The sequence below is a fragment of the Sus scrofa genome, chromosome 12, assembly GCF_054392235.1.
Source record: "Sus scrofa isolate SSC_HxYL_T2T_F1_AM1 chromosome 12, Sscrofa_HxYL_maternal_Yorkshire_Landrace_v2.0, whole genome shotgun sequence".
NCBI lineage: Eukaryota > Metazoa > Chordata > Mammalia > Artiodactyla > Suidae > Sus > Sus scrofa.
Genome location: NC_139394.1, coordinates 11,474,889 through 11,491,628, shown reverse-complemented (window position 1 = coordinate 11,491,628; position 16,740 = coordinate 11,474,889). Strand labels below are relative to the sequence as shown.

Below are 16,740 nucleotides of genomic sequence, written 5' to 3'. Positions count from 1 at the left end.
TGTATGTATTACACATGTATAATGCATATGTAATTTACTAATCGCTCTTTAATTTATATGTCAGAATATATCTATATCTTAAAACACAGACTCTATGCATAAAATTACTTTATCCTTTCCCTCCAAGTACATGATGGATTAGAGGAGTTTTACAGTGGCACACATTCAAATACCTATTACCCACCCAAATATTTATGTACATGCACCTAAGTATAAATACATTTTAAAATATAGATGTGTTTTGTATTTCTTGTCATTTTCTAAATAAAAGTACTAAATTACTTTTGGAGGGTGGGTGCCTGTGCCCACGGTACACGGAAGTTCCCAGGTCAGGGATTGAACTCACGCCACAGTAGCAACCAGAACCATAGCAGTGTCAACGCTGGATCCTTAACCCACTGAGCCACTAGAGAATGCCCCATTTTACATAGTTCAAACTCCTTATCAAGTGATGTGGTTTTGGCACAAGCTATGCATTAAACCATTCTGATAATTTTGAATATATGTATATTTTAAAATAAATTTAAATTCATTTGTTAAGAGTCTGTCTCTGTTCAACTAAAGATGCTCCTGCCTGAGATGTAATCTGACCTAAGGACTCATATTAAAAAATCTCCCAACACAGGTCCATTCAGGTAGTAGACTGACTAGATTGTAGGTGAAGCCATGAGAGGAAAGAAGGATGGTTTTAGGTTCCTGACGGGATAACCAAGTGCCTCGCGCTGTCGCTGGTGCAGTTGGAAAGTATGAAAGGAGGAATGTATTTAAGAAAACCCTAAGTTCAATCTTGGAGGTACGGAGTTTGAGAGCCTGTGATGTCTACAGCAGAAATGCTGAGGAAGGAATCTGGATCAGCCCTGGAGATGAAAGCAGAAATTAGACATCTGAGCTAGAGTCAGATCTGTGGGTGACCAGTAGGGAGAGCGGCGTTAGAGCCCTAAGGCTAGATAACGTTTGCCTGGGAGAGAATGACATCTAATACACAAAAAAGAAGTGGAGGGTTGAGATCCAGGATTTCTGAAATTCAGAGACCGCCTAGAGGAATAAGGAACTCCAAAGGAGACAGAGAGACCCTGGCCAAAGTGCTGGGAGAAAGGTGGTGCCATGGGAGCATCACACAGGCCAAAAAAGAAAGTATTTGTGTTTCTCATGGGAGACGTTTTAAGCTCGGGGCTATGCTAGCCAGAATGACTGGTGGTTACATCAGGCCCGTCAAGGCATTTCCCAAGATTCCTGGAGAGTCCACCCTCGAAAAGGAACATTCCATGGACAGTCTTCTCTGCGCCCGGGCAACAGAGTTATTTTTGGAGAGAGAGGAAGGAAAACAAATGAAGATGGTACTGAGTAAAAAGAGATGCTTTTGTAGGGTTTCATAGATTTTGTGTGATAAAGCTACAAGCATGGAGCCAGGAAAGGGTGTTCTATTGCAATTTGCAAGTAAAACTAAAGCAGGTTGGCTTGGGTTGATTAGTCGTCTAACTTCACCACCCTGTGGTTGCCACTGTCACCACTCCAGATTCACTGAATCAGAATCTTCACTTTAACAAGATGCTCTGATAATCTGTAGACACATTACAGATTCATTTGGATTAATGGAAGAGTGTCTGTGAATGAAAATTTGTAGTCAGTTAAACGTTGGAATTTTTTTCTTTCTCCACATTCTCACATGCTAAAAATATCACTTCCCCTTATTTCAACAATCTTTTTAATTAACTTTTTTTAAAACTGTAATTTTTAAACAATAAAAAGTACCCATATTAAATGCACAGTTGTATAAGAATCGATGAATGTATATATTTCTTACCACGATCATGATCAAATCACCCCCCAAAATTCCCATGCTCCTTTGCAGTCAACAGCCTTTACCGTTGGTTCCATGAAACCACAGGTAGGTGTGCCTTCTGTCTCTATAGATTAGTTTTACCTTTCTGAGAATTTCATACAAATGAATTCATTCAGCATTTACTCCGTTGTGTCTGTTTTCAGCCTCTCAGTGTAATGGTTGTGAGTCTTATCCATGCTGATGCATTTATTGGTTATTCCCTCTTTTGTATTGCAGAGTAATATTCCATCTGCGGCTATTCCAGAATTTTTCCTTTCACAGCTTGACGGATGCTTGGGGTAGTTTCAAGGTGTTGGCTATTAGGCCAAAGCTGCTTAAGCATAGGAATGTACAGTTCTGTATGTGGAGAGATGTTTTCTTTTCTCCTGGGTTAATACTTAAGAGGAATTTCTAGTTCACACAATAAATGTATTTTTAACTTTATAAGAAAGAGCCAAGTAGTTTTGCAAAGTGATTGTGCAATTTATATTCCCACTAACGATGTATGAATGTTTAAGTTTTTCCACATCTTCATAAACTCTTGATATGGTCCATCATTTTAACATTATTAATTTTAATTGCTATCTAGAGATATCTCACTGAGATTATTTTCCTGATTACTCATGACATTAACCATCTTTTCATAAGAGTATTTTCCTCCTACACAAAAATAAACTCCAAATGGATTAAAGACCTAGATATAAGACCAGACACTACCAAACTCCTAGAGGAAAACATAGGCCAAACACTCTCTGACATAAATGACAGCAACATCTTCTCAGATCCACCTATCAGAGTATTGACAACAAAAACAAAAATAAACAAATTGGACCTAATCAAACTTCAAAGTTTCTGCACAGCAAAGGAAACCCTAAACAAAACGAAAAGACAACACACAGAATGGGAGGAAATCTTTGCAAGTGATTCAACTGACAAGGGATTCATCTCCAAAATTTATAAACACCTTCTGCAGCTCCATACCAAAAAAACAAACAACCCCATCAAAAAATGGGCAGAAGATCTAAACAGACAGTTCTCCAAAAAAGACATACAGATGGCCGAGAAACACATGAAAGGATGTTCAACATCACTCATTCTTAGAGAGATGCAAATCAAAATCACTCTGAGGTACCACCTTACACCAGCCAGAGTGGCCATCATCCGAAAGTCTACAAACAATAAGTGCTGGAGAGGGTGTGGAGAAAAAGGAACACTAGTACACTGTTGGTGGGAATGTAAATTGGTGCAGCCACTGTGGAGAGCAGTATGGAGATTCCTCAGAAAACTAAACATAGAACTACCATTTGATCCAGCAATCCCACTCCTGGGCATCCACCCAGAGAAAACCACGACTCGCAAAGACACATGTACTCTGATGTTCACTGCAGCACTATTTACAATAGCCAAGACATGGAAACAACCTAAATGTCCATCGACAGAGGAGTGGCTCAAGAAGATGTGGTACATATACACAATGGAATATTACTCAGCCATTAAAAGGAATGAAATACCAGCATTTTTTGCAACATGGATGGACCTAGGAACTATCATGCTAAGTAAGTCAGCCGTACAATGAGACACCAACATCAAATGCTTTCACTGACATGTGGAATCTGAAAAAAGGACAGACTGAACTTTGCAGAATAGATGCTGACTCACAGACATTGAAAAACTTATGGTCTCCAGAAGAGACAGTTTGGGGGGTGGGGGATGTGCTTGGGCCGTGGGATGGAAATCCTGTGAAATCAGATTGTTATGATAATTATACAACTACAGATGTGATAAATTCATTTGAGTAATAAAAATAAATAAATAAATAAATAAATAAATAAATAAATAAATAAATAAAAGAGTATTTTCCTCCTGTACTTCTTCTCTGGGGAAGTATCTGTGCTTCTTCTCTGGGGAAGTATCTCTTGTCCACCTTTAAAACTGGGCTCTTCGGGAGTTCCCGTCGTGGCGCAGTGGTTAACGAATCTGACTAGGAACCATGAGGTGGCGGGTTCGGTCCCTGCCCTTGCTCAGTGTGTTAATGATCCGGCGTTGCCGTGAGCTGTGGTGTAGGTCGCAGACGCGGCTCGGATCCCGCGTTGCTGTGGCTCTGGCGTAGGCCGGTGGCTACAGCTCCGATTCAACCCCTAGCCTGGGAACCTCCATATGCCGCGGGAGCGGCCCAAGAAATAGCAACAACAGCAACAACAAAAAAAACAGACAAAAAAAAGACAAAAAAAATAAAAATAAAAAAAAAATAAACTGGGCTCTTCTATTACTGAGGTATAAGCATTTTTTTATATTCTTGAAACAAATCTTCTGTTAGATACATGTGTGTTGTGAATATTTTTCTCCCTGCCCATAGCTCTTTATTTTCTTATTGGTGTTTTACAAAGAGCAACAGGTATTAACTTTGGTGAAGTTCAAGTTAGCACTTTATTTTATGGTATACGCTTCTTCTGTTCCACCTAAGAAATGTTTACTTATCATAAGATCTATAATTCCTTGAAAAATGACTTTGTGTATGGAGTAAGGTGAGTCTTAAAAACATTTTTCCCCCCATACCACTATCATATTGTTCCAGGACAATCTGCTAAAAAGGTTCTTCTTACACTATTTGAACTCCCTGGCAGTTTTATTAAAAATCAACTGATGATATGCGTGTGTATTTATATCTCAGTGTCTATGCCATTTCCTATATCCATATGATCATCCCTAATTAACACAACACATTTTTTTTAATTTTATGGCCTAACCTGTGGCATATGGAATATGGAAATTCCCGGGCTAGGGATTAAATCTGAGCAACATCTACAACCTCTACTGCAGCCACGGCAATGCTGGATTCTTTAACCCACTCTGCAGGGCCAGGGATCAAACCTGCGCCTCTGCAGCAGACCAAGCTACTACAGTCAGATTCTTAACCCACTGTGCCATGGTGGGAATTGCAACACATTCTTAGTTGCTATAACTTTGTAGTAAGCCTTGAAATCAGAAGCATACATCTTCCAGCTTTTTCTTTTTCAAAGTGGCTTCATCTATTTTAGGTTCTTTGCATATCCACATACATTTGAGAATCATTCTCTACCCATATCCTATTTACTTATTTCTATATTTATATTTCCATTTATAAAACTCCCCTTTATTTGTATAACTTAGGATTCATGGCTGAGTGGGTTACAAGATTAAGCATGTGCACAAAGCCTCATGAAAAATCTTGTAATTACATTCCCTTCAACCTCTAATCATACAAAGTAATGGAAGTTTCAGTTACTCACTCTTACCTTATAATCATCAATGCTGCTCATGGCAATATAAGGGGCACAACAGGATGACAAAGTCAACCAGAACATGGTATATCCCAGGGATTCAAATGAATTATCCTGATCCTTCTGAAAATGCAAAGAATGCAATGAGCCGAATGAACAAATTCGAAATACCTTTTCAAAAATATTAAACAGATTATATATAACTTGCCTTTTGAGGTCCCCAAATATATCCATCCTGTTTGTTTGTTTATTTGTTTTAGGGCTGCACCTGCAACATTTGGAAGTTCCCAGGCTAGGGGTTGAATTGGAATTGCAGCTGCTGGCCTATGCCATGGCCAAAAGCAACACCAAATCCGAGCTGCATCTACAACCTACACCGCAGCTTGCAGCAATTCCAGTTCCTTAACTCATTGAGTGAGGTCAAGGATCGAACCCACATCCTCCTGGATCCCAGTTGGGTTCTTATTCCACTGAGCCACAACGGGAACTCCCTATTCATCCAATTTTGAAGCTTGGAAAGTGATTCTAAGAAAGTGAATGAATTGCTAATATCACACAGCTGAAAAGCCATAAACCAACCTTTTTCATTTCCTTACTTGATGACTCTAAAATTTATTGATGCTAAATCATAAATAATGACAATTCACAGTTGAAACATGCCATTTCCGAACTGGTCTTTAATTCTCTCAAATACGATAGCTTGACTCAAAGATCATATTAGATGTAACAGGCACAGTGACGTTATCTTTTTAGATACACCAGGAGACTAGGTAAATATTGGCTGAGAATTCAAAGGTAGGATGAAATCCTAGGAGGGGAAATGAAGTCTCCAAGGCAAACCTCTGTCTTTACTTACACAAAATTTGTAACAATTTTTAAGGACAGAAGATTCACAAACTGTCTTGAAAGCAGTTCTTGTGTTACTCTGATGATTTGCATTGTTGTTTGATGAAGCACTTTACTGAAAAAAGTCATAAGCCAAGCCTGTTTTTTTCCCAGCCTGCCTATCAGAGACACACTTCTTTCTTTCTTTTTCTTTTTTTTTTTTTTAATATGAACACTATATTTGGATGTATTTGGGTTTTTTTTTTTGTTGTTCTTTGTCTTTTTTTGTCATTTCTAGGGCTGCTCCCGTGGCATATGGAGGTTCCCAGGCTAGGGGTCTAATCAGAGCTGTAGCTGCCAGCCTACGCCAGAGCCACAGCAATGCGGGATCCGAGCCGCGTCTGCAACCTACACCACAGCTCACGGCAACGCCAGATCGTCAACCCACTGAGCAAGGGCAGGGATCGAACCCTCAACCTCATGGTTCCTAGTCGGATTCGTTAACCACTGTGCCACGATGGGAACTCCAGAGACACACTTTCTACCACAGAAGCTTAGTGTTAGAATCTTTCCAGAACACCTGTATGCTGGGTGGATTATTCAGGGCAAATACATTGACTTTGGGCAAGATGGAAGTGAGGTCTGAAATTACAGAAACTCTTCTTTGAGTAATGAGTATATAAATTTAAATAGAATACAAAATGGGAATTCCTGCTGTGGCTCAGTGGTAATGAAACTGACTAGTATCCATGAGGATGTGGGTTTGATCCTGGCCTCACTGAGGGGGTTTGGGATCCAGTGTTGCTGCGAGCTGTGGTGTAGGATCTGGTGTTGCTGTGGCTGTGGCGTAGGCTGGGTATAAGATAAGCTCAAGGATGTGTGGTACAAACAAGGAATATATCCAATATTTTATAATAACTGTAAATGGAAAGCAGCCTTTTTAAATTGCATTAAAAATTAAAAAAAAAATACATGGTCCCTGTGCTCAAGGAATTCTCTATGAGGGAGCAATATACTTAGCACATAATCAAAAAGGAATAATTGCAAACTCTGATAGGCATTCTGGTTTCCAAGCTTAAAGGGCTGTATACATTCCAATCACCTAGAACTTTTTGTTTGTTTGTTTGTCCTTTTAGGGCTGCACCCACAGCATAGGGAGGTTCCCAGGCTAGGGGTCTAATAGAAGCTGTTGCTGCCGGCCTACGCCAGAACCACAGCAGCACAGAATCCAAGCCGCGTCTGTGACCTACACTACAGCTCACAGCAATGCCGGATCCTTAACCTGCTGAGTGAGGCCAGGGATCGAACCCAAAACCTCATGGTTCCTAGTTGGATTTGTTTCCACTGTGCCACGCTGGTAACTCCTAGCACTTTTTTTGAGAGGATGGGGTTTTTTTTTGTTTGTTTATTTGTTTTGCTGCACATATGAAAAAGTTGGTTTGGTAGCTGTATGGCAGGCCCAAGGAATTAATTTTTTTGACAAGGAGCTGGAGCTGGAGTAATTCTAATATAACTAGTCTGCAGGTCTAGCCTGAACTTTGTGCCCAATTTTTTTCTTTAGTAGCATTTCTACAAGTCACAATAAAGGTTTCTATTTCTTTCTTTCCCCCTTCCATCCTTCCTCCCTTCCTTCCTCTCTTTCTTTCATTCTTTCCTTCCTGCTTTCATTATTTTTGTTCTGGTCACAGTCCTGCATGATTTCACTTTCACTGCCTCATCTTCTCTTTGGAAAAAATTTTGTGAATTATATTTTGCATTTAAAAAATTGAAGCTCTGGGAGTTCCCATTGTGGTTAAGAACCCGACCGGTATTCATGAGGATATAGGTTCAATCCCTGGCCCCACTCAGTGGATTAAGGATCCAGCATTGCTGCGAGCTGCGACACAGGTCACAGGTGCGGCTTGGACCTGACATCGATGTGGCTGTGGCATAGGTGGGTGGCTGCAGCTCCGATTTGACCCCTTCCATCTGCCACAGGTGCCGCCCTACAAAATTGAAGCTCTGAAAAGTGTATTGATTTCTCAAAGCTAGCATGAATCAAAAGTTAATTTATTATGCAGAGGTTTACTCAATAAGACTTCAGCACTCAAGAGAGTAACCTGGGAGATTCTTGATGGAGGAGAGTCCATAAGATTTTATACTTACCTCCAAAAAAGTACTTCTCTCAGTCTGGATATGTGCTGATGGCTCAGCCAGTCCAAGTAGCCCATTACTCACAATATCCATAAGAACTGGGAAACAAGTCAGTCTTTTGGTATTGCATGCTAATGAAAAGCTGTAATTCTAAAACATAGAAAGCAAGATCAGAAATTCTCAAAGATTGTATCTTTTCTTGTAAAGAGGCCCAAAGTCAATATTTTCATGAAAAAAAAAATCACGTATTTAAATGATGTCAACTAATTAAAATAAAAACAAAAACAAAAACACAAATACAGTGTAAATACGCCAAAACATGCATAGAGGCTCTATCTGAGTCTCAAGATACCAGCTGTCTGGCTTAAGGCTAGAATCAAGTATTATTATTGTTTAAGAAGAAATCAAAGTTTCAGAATATATGTGGTATAAAATCCTTGAGAGTAAATATAAATTATTGGACTTAACTATGTACTTGACAGCTGAGTATTGTAGAGTATTATTTTGCTAAGGTACCCAGTGCGTGTTGGTAGGCAATGATTTTAAGGATTGCATCATATTCGTGACTATAGTTGACTGAGCAATAAATGAAAGCAGTATTTGTTTTTTATTTTGCCTCCTAAATTGGAGACCTGAGCATATTGATACTGTATTAGCTTTCACACCTCTGGGAAACATTACTAAGTAGAGACCAGCATACCTTTTCACTACCAGACACTATAATGGCTCCATTATAAGATGGGTCGTCCAGGCCATTTCTAGTTCCAAGTACATCCACTTCCAAAGCTATGTTCTGATTCTCCACAGCATGTATAAAGTCATCAATGCTTGCCCCTAAGATGCAGTGAAATATCTTAGTTATCACAAAACTAAGAAAAGCAAAGGCAAGCTGTGCATGGAAATTATAATTAATGCCATTGTGTGATATTTACTGTAATATGATAATATACTTGCTATTGTGAATTTAAAACCTATTTACTTCTCCTGGTATTTACATGTTTATTTGCTTTTGATGTCTGTTTATGTGAAAAACATTTTGGCACCATATGGCATCTGGAATAGACTTTTGCCCCTCTAGAATTTTGCAATGAGTGACCATAACCAATAAGGTTTTAATGACACAGGTAATCCCTACTAATTAACCAGAAAACATGCTAAATCTCTCTTTACTTGCTAGATTCTTGATTTTCAAAATGTTTCTTGATACAGGAACACAACCTCGAGAATGGCGATGCGATGAGCTCCAAGGACATTCTCCCCAGAAAACCAACCCACGACTTGTGAAAATTACCAAAAGAAGCAGTGAATTAAAAATCTCTTGACTATCTTAAGATTAAGAGAAAAGGGAGTTCCCGTCGTGGCACAGTGGTTAACGAATCCGACTAGGAACCATGAGGTTGTGGGTTCGATCCCTGCCCTTGCTCAGTGGGTTAAAGATCCGGCGTTGCCATGAGCTGTGGTGTAGGTTGTAGACGTGGCTCGGATCCCGCATTGCTGTGGCTCTGGCGTAGGCCGGTGGCTACAGCTCCGATTCAACCCCTAGCCTGGGAACCTCCATATGCCGCGGGAGCGGCCCAAGAAATAGCAACAACAACAACAACAAAAAAGACAAAAGACAAAAAAAAAAAAAAAAAAAAAGATTAAGAGAAAAGGAAAATAATTTTATTTAAGAAAATCTACTAAATCTGGATAAGAGAAACTGTGGCTTTTGAGATGGTTGGCCGTCTCCGAAAGATTACTGGATATCCGTTGAAGCTGCCTCCCTTCCTCAGGCCATTACACAAAACTTAACTCAAAAACTGGATCACAGAGTTCCCATTGTGGCTCAGCGTGTTAAAAACCCAGCATAGTCTCTGTGAGGATTCAGTTTTGATCCCTGGCCTCGCTCAGTGGGTTAAGGATCCAGTGTTGCAGTGAGCTGCAGTGGATCTGTGGTGTTGGCTGGTGGCTATGGCTCCCAGATTAGACCCCTAGCCTGGGAACCTTTTTTTTTGTCTTTTCTAGGGCCACACCTGCGGTATATGGAGGTTTCCAGGTTAGGGGTCGAATCAGAGCTGTAGCCACCAGCCTACGCCAGAGCCATGGCAACATGGGATCTGAGCCTCGTCTTCAACCTGCACCACAGCTCACGGCAACGCCGGATCCTTAACCCACTGATAGAGGCCAGGGATCAAACCTGCAACCTCATGGTTCCTAGTCGGATTTGTTAACCACTGCGCCATTACGGGAACTCCTGGGAACTTCTATATATAGCAGGTGCGGCCCTAAAAAGACCAAAAAAAAAAAAAAAAAAAGTCCCTGTCGTGGCTCAGCAGGTCAAAATCCAACTAGTGGAGTTTCCGCTGTGGCTCAGTGATAATGAACATGACTAGGATCCATGAGGACAAGGGCAGCTCCAATTCCACCCCTAGCCTGGCAACTTCCGTGTGCTGCTAGTGCAGCCCTAAAAAACAATAAACAAACAAACAAACAAATAAAAGAATCCAACTAGTATCCATGAGGATTCAGGTTTGATGCTGGTCTCTTGCAGTGGGTTAAAGGATCTGGAGTTGCCATGAGCTGTAATGTGATGTAGGTCGCAGACACGGCTCGGATCTGGTGTTGCTGTGGCTGTGGCTGTGGCCTGCAGCTGTAGCTATGATTCGACCCCTGGCTTGGGAATTTCCACATGCCACGGGTGCAGCCCTTAAAAAAAAAAAATGCATTAGAAGGAAGTCGAGCAGTAAAACTCTGTGATTGGGATTAGTCAGTAGCTCCTGAAACATGACCCCGAAGCACAAACAAGGAAAAAAAAATTAGTTGGACTTGCTAAAAATGAAAACACTATGGCTTCGAAGGACACCAATGAGAAAGTGAAAAGACAATCTGTAGGATGAGATAAAATGTCTGTAGAACATTTACAGGGGATTCTTATTATGCAAGGTGGTGGGTTCTACAAATCACCACAAACACAGAACGAGTGAGCACTGACCCCCAGATCCGAAACGAAACACAGGGTTAGGTTTCTGCGAGCCGCTGGCCGCAGCATTTTCTTTGGCCATTCAATACTCACCTTGTTTTAGACATATTTTTGAATATATGTTTTAATTCATTCGCATTGATCTCACAGTCAACAGCACTATAACTCATTCCTGAACAAAGCTTATCTAATACATATATTTTCTCTTCTAAACCCTCTTGATATAGAAACACTGGGTAGTACTTCAGCTCTACCCTTGGGGGCCATTTTAAACAGCAAAATTACCAACAAAAAGCACGGAAATGTGAAAAATGTGGCACTCAGTACTAGTTTAGGAGTTCCCATTTTGTGGCTCTGTGGGTTAAGACTCCAACTAGTATCCATGAGGATACAGGTTTGATCCCTGGCCTCGCTCGGTGGGTTGAAGGATCTGGCGTTGCCAAGAGCTGAGGTGTAGGTTGCAGTCATGGCTCAGATCTGGCATTGCTGTGGCTGTGTGTAGGCAGACAGCTGCAGCTCCAATTCGACCCCTAGCCTGTGAACTTCCATATGCCGCAGGTGTGGCAGTAAAAATACAAAAAAAAAAAAAAAAAAAAAAAATTAGTATACGGTATAAGAGCTGAAACAAGAAGCCAGAGTATCACCTTGTTCTACCCCATCTGAAAATGTGTGCATCAGATGACTCAAAATTTTCACTTCTCTAAGCATGTCTGTGAGTAACCACAAAAGTGCCCTGAGTATTGGTTTTGGAGTTACAAATAAATTTTAGTGAGTAGACAAGTTTGCAAATACAGTGATGTGTGAATTATGGTATTATACTAGATATTATATCTAGACTATGTAAAGAACTCTTAGAATGCAATTTTTAAAAGACGTAGGATCCATTTTTTAAATGGATGAAAAAAAATGACATTCTCCGAAGTAGACAGATATACAAGGGGTTAGTAAGCACATGAAGAGATGCTCTGCATCATTATTAGCCGTTAGCAAAATGCAACTCAAAGCACAGAACCCTACTTGACACACACTAGAATGGGTATGATAAAAAGGACAGAAAATAATAAGTGTTGGCAAAGAGGTGTAGAAATTTGAACCTTCACAAGTTGCTAGCGTCTGTGTAAATTGGTGCAATCATTTTAAAAAAGTTTTGGCTGTTCTTCAAAAGGTTAGTCACTATATGACCCAACAATTCTATTACTAGGCTTATACCCTCCAAAAAGAAAAACATTTACACAAAAACTTGTCCATGGACATTTATAGCATTATTTATAATAGCCATTGGAAGAAACCAAAAAAACCACCCTTTCATGAATAATAAATAAAATGTGGTCTATCCATACAATAAATATTATTCAATAATTTTAAAAATGAAGTAGTGATACATATACATACAGATGAAATGCTAAAGCATCATGCTAAGTGAAAGAAGCTAGTCATAAAAGATCATACACTGTATAATCATATTTATATTAAATATCCAGAGTAGCAAATCTATAGAATATAAAACGAATTTGTGATTGCTCAAAACTGGGGGTAGTGTGAATGGGAGTGACTACAAATGAGCATGGGATTTCTTTTTGAGATGAAAATATTTTAAAATAAACTGTAGTGAGAGTTACACAATTCTCTGCATACCCTGAAAAACTACTGAATTGTACACTTTAAAGGAATAAATTGTACGGCATGTGAATTACATCTCGAGCTCTTAAAAATGTTTTTTTTTGGGGGGGGGGGTTGTTCCCGCCGTGGCACAGTAGGTTAAGGATCCAGCCTTGCCTCAACTGTGGCTCGCATTTGATCCCTGGCCCGGGAACTTCCATATGCCACAGGTGTGGCCAAAGAAACCCATGTCTTTTGGTACAAACTCATCTTGCAAACTGCCACCCGATAATTTACTTCTCCTTGACAAATACTTCCCCTAATTCCTGTTCTTTGGGGGGCTTGTATTCATCATCCCCAAGCTTCCTGAATTCTTTTTAACACAGGCTGAGAAAGTCAAAGGCTTATTTTCTCTCTCTCGTGTGGATGTTTTCTGAGCCACACCCTGAACAGCAAAGGCACCTGGAAACGACATATGCACCACATGGTTACCTGTTTTATTGATGATTAACAACTGAGTGAGAGGATCACGTGGTTGTTGTCCAGGAGCAAGGAAGTATAAATCAGGAGAAAGTTCCCAAGTGTAACTGTTTTGGTGTATTTTCATGATGATATACTCCAAAAGAAGAGGGCAAAATCCAACGACTAGAATCAACAGCCTGCGGGGAAGAAAACTGCTGTGGGGAATACAGTCATTTCCAAATCTTGTAGAACTGTCTGAGCCGCTCACCATGTAATGAGATCAAGGAATTAGGAAAGTTAAACATACAGCTCTGTGACTCATTTCTTGACCCTTTTGTCCTTTTCCCACCTCTAAATTAGAGATGGTACGTGCAGATTTACCCATTGTTCATTTCTTTTGTTGCTCTCTGGCCATTGACTAGCTCACACAATTTCATGGGACATGGGTCCTTAAACGCTGTGTCCAGATTCTGTCTCCTGGGATGTCACTGTGATGCTCGTGTTTTCCTGCTGCTTAATTCACCAACACCTCACACTCAATTTTACGTCCACCTCTCTTCACGCAGTCCCGATTTCTGTTAGTGAGTGACTGCATGATTTCTTTAGTTCCCTGGCTCAAATTCTCAATGACGTTTTGTTCTTTATTCTTCTGTATTCCCCACTGCAAGTAAGGTGACACTTTTAATATCTTCGGAAATTTTCTCCATTCTTAATTTCTAATTTTACAATATTACTTCTTCCTGGAATTCTTGTAAATATCTGGCATCTCTCCAACATATATAGACTCTACTCTATATGCTGTCAGATTACTATTAAAGGTGTTTTCTCAAATCATGCGGATCTTCTTGTCAAAGATTCTCAATGAACTCTCATTACTTATTTATTTAGCAAATATTTATTGCCATGCTATTATGTGCCAAGCTTCCTCTCTCTTAGATGTGTACTCAAAGTGTTCAGAGACAAGGCACTGATTGACGGCCGAAGTACTGTGGACACTAGGGTGCTAGTGAGAGGTGAGGCGTTTGAGATAATGCTCATTATGCACACAGTAGGGATGGCGAGTGAGCTACCATCACTTAGGAGGGCTGGAGGGAAGCTATGACATCTGGGTCAGAGCAAAGAGGATATAATGGGAGAGTCAGAAAGGACTCCAGGGAAGAGTGAGTAGCATCGCTATACAGCATCTAAAATAGGGCACCGGTATGTGGATTCTGGAAAAAAAAGATCCAGATCCAATGTTTCTGTCACCTACCACACTGGAACCTTTGAAGGAGAGGGAGTATTACGGGAAAACTTATGTTGCTTTGACTTTTCCCATAAAATTGGCTTTGACACATTATAACTTCCACCTGCTAGCTGGCTAATAGATAACTACCAGGCCCACTGACTAGAATGGGTAGTCCACTCTGTCCAGTTCTGTACATGCAGACATTTATTTTTGTTTTCTCTTGTTTTTACATCTTAGCTTTTTTCTTAAAGCACCGACTGAAAAAAAAATCTATGGCGCTCTGATACTCACAGTGACAAAAGAGCTCTCCTTTCATGCTTTAACTTTAATAAGCGGACCCTTCCGATTGCACGGATTTGCTGTCCCCAGAGAGCCAGGCCACTGATTGTCTGTCTCGGCTCATTGAGTAAAGAGAGATATTGTTCCATCTCAACAAGCCTTTCTGTGTCTCCAGATCTTTCTGCTGGTACCTCTCCCAAATTGGCACTATCTGCAAAACACACAAAAGAAGAAATTCATAATATCCCACTTCAAATGTACTTTATGGAGCTGACTGTAGGCATTCGTTTTACCAAGAAGGTCAGTATCTTTTGCGTAACTGAAGGCTTTATGTGGTGTTATTGGCTACTGCCATGAACTAGAAAAACAGATGAAAGATTCATTTCTTGGACAGAAGGAGTAGAAAGGAGATCTTAGATAATTCAGATACAGACAATACATTCAATAGGTTAAGATAAATACGCAAGATCGTTATCGTACCTAGGTGTGTCTATGAAACTTGATAAAGGGAATAGTTATTTTAGGGGTTCACTTAGAGAAACAAGCTACAGATGGACATGCTACAAACTGGTGGCTAACTGTACATTTTTATATCCCTTTCTAGTAATTTATAGAAAATGTAGGGTAAAAAAAAGTCAATAGAGTATTTAAACAACACTCTCATCTTACTTCACCAAACTGACATCTATATAACTAGTCACACAACCAAAGTTCTATAAATATATACTCTGCATGTACATAATTCTGTAAGTACACACAGATATGCATTTATGTGTATGTATACATATACACTTTTTTAAAATGGAAAGGAAATATTCATCAAAATAGACCGAATGTTGATTCGACAAGTCTCAATAAATTTAAAAGAAATAAAATCATAGGTTATGTTTTATGGCACACTAAAAATGTTAATGTCAAGAATAATAATAATTTTATAAGAGTCTACAAATATTTGTACATTGAATAGCCAATGACAATGTCTCATCAAATTTGGCATATCATTAAAGATGCAAAAATTATTTAAAATAACCAAATAGAAATTTTGGAGTTGAGAAGTACAATAATTGAAAGAAAAAAAAAAAAAGAGTCATTGGAGAACAAAACCTCAACAGATTTTCCCAGGTAGAAGAAAAAATAAGTGAACATGACAAAAAATAAATTGAGATCATTAAATCTAAGGAACAGAAAGAAGGAGTTCCCGTCGTGGCTCAGTGGAAACTAATCTGACTAGGATCCACGAGGACACAGGTTCGATCCCTGGCCTTGCTCAATGGGTTAAGGATCCGGCTTTTGCCATGAGCTGTGGTGTAGGTCGCAGACATGGCTCGGATCTGGCGTTGCTGTGGCTGTGGTGTAGGAAGGCAGCTATGGCTCCAACACAACCCCTGGGAATCCTCCAGACCCCACAGGTGCGGCCCTAAAAAGACAAAAGCAAAAGAAATAAATGGAGAGAAAAAAGAACAAAGAAAAAGGAAGCCTCAGAGAAATATGAAATACTACTCAGCATACTAACGTACGCTATCACACATAATAATGGGAATTCCAGGAGCATACAGAAAGAAAGGGTCAGACACTATAGCTGAAGAATTATGGCTAAAAACTTTCCCAAAGTGATGAAAAATACTCATCTACACACGTAAGCAGCTTAACAAACTCCAGCAGGAAAATTCAAAGAGATCAACATCTAAAGCCATCGCAGTCAAACTGTCAAAAGCCAAAGACAGAAAGAGAATCATGAAAAAAGCAGAAAGAGAAAAACAATTCATCACGCACAAGACAGCCTCAGTAAGATCTTGAGATGACTTCTCATCAGAAACCATGGAAGCCAGCAGGCAGCGAGGTGACATATTTGGAGGGGAGAGATTTAAAACAACGGTTTTGTCTGAAATTACTCTTAGAAAATTGGATGAGTGCAGCCAGCCTTGGATAAAAGAAAATGGGCCATATTTAATAATGAGGCAATACTGGCAGTAGAGGTAAGAAATGTGACAGAGCTACATTTCACACACACACACACACACACACACACACACACACGTATATATGCTTAGCTAAGAATGGCCCTAATCATGGAACCCCACGTTTTGCAATCACATCTTTGGGACAGTGTCTTATTGAATTGCATATTCCACGAAGTACTGTGAATACATTTACATGGTAATTGACATGCATT

At 39.8% G+C, this 16,740-nt stretch overlaps 1 protein-coding gene across 13 annotated transcripts in view; it reads right to left on the bottom strand.

Moving 5' to 3' along the window:
• The window catches only part of ABCA8 (ATP binding cassette subfamily A member 8), a 73,822-nt gene that overhangs the window by 16,758 nt on the left and 40,324 nt on the right, over positions 1 to 16,740 (bottom strand). For 8 of the 13 annotated variants that reach the window (XR_014820872.1, XM_084983861.1, XM_084983864.1 and 5 more), the window contains 5 exons: positions 14,580 to 14,778; positions 13,091 to 13,257; positions 8,741 to 8,874; positions 8,053 to 8,190; positions 5,098 to 5,205 (listed from right to left, as the gene is read on the bottom strand). Coding sequence is in view for 9 of the 13 variants with exons in the window: in XM_084983861.1 (XP_084839987.1) it covers positions 5,098 to 5,205; positions 8,053 to 8,190; positions 8,741 to 8,874; positions 13,091 to 13,257; positions 14,580 to 14,778 (746 nt within the window). In the remaining 4 variants the exon portion in view is untranslated. Of the gene's footprint in view, positions 1 to 5,097; positions 5,206 to 6,099; positions 7,193 to 7,751; positions 8,191 to 8,740; positions 8,875 to 13,090; positions 13,258 to 14,579; positions 14,779 to 16,740 lie in introns of those variants that run through there. The other 5 variants (XR_014820874.1, XR_014820873.1, XM_084983859.1 and 2 more) reach the window with 2 other exon arrangements.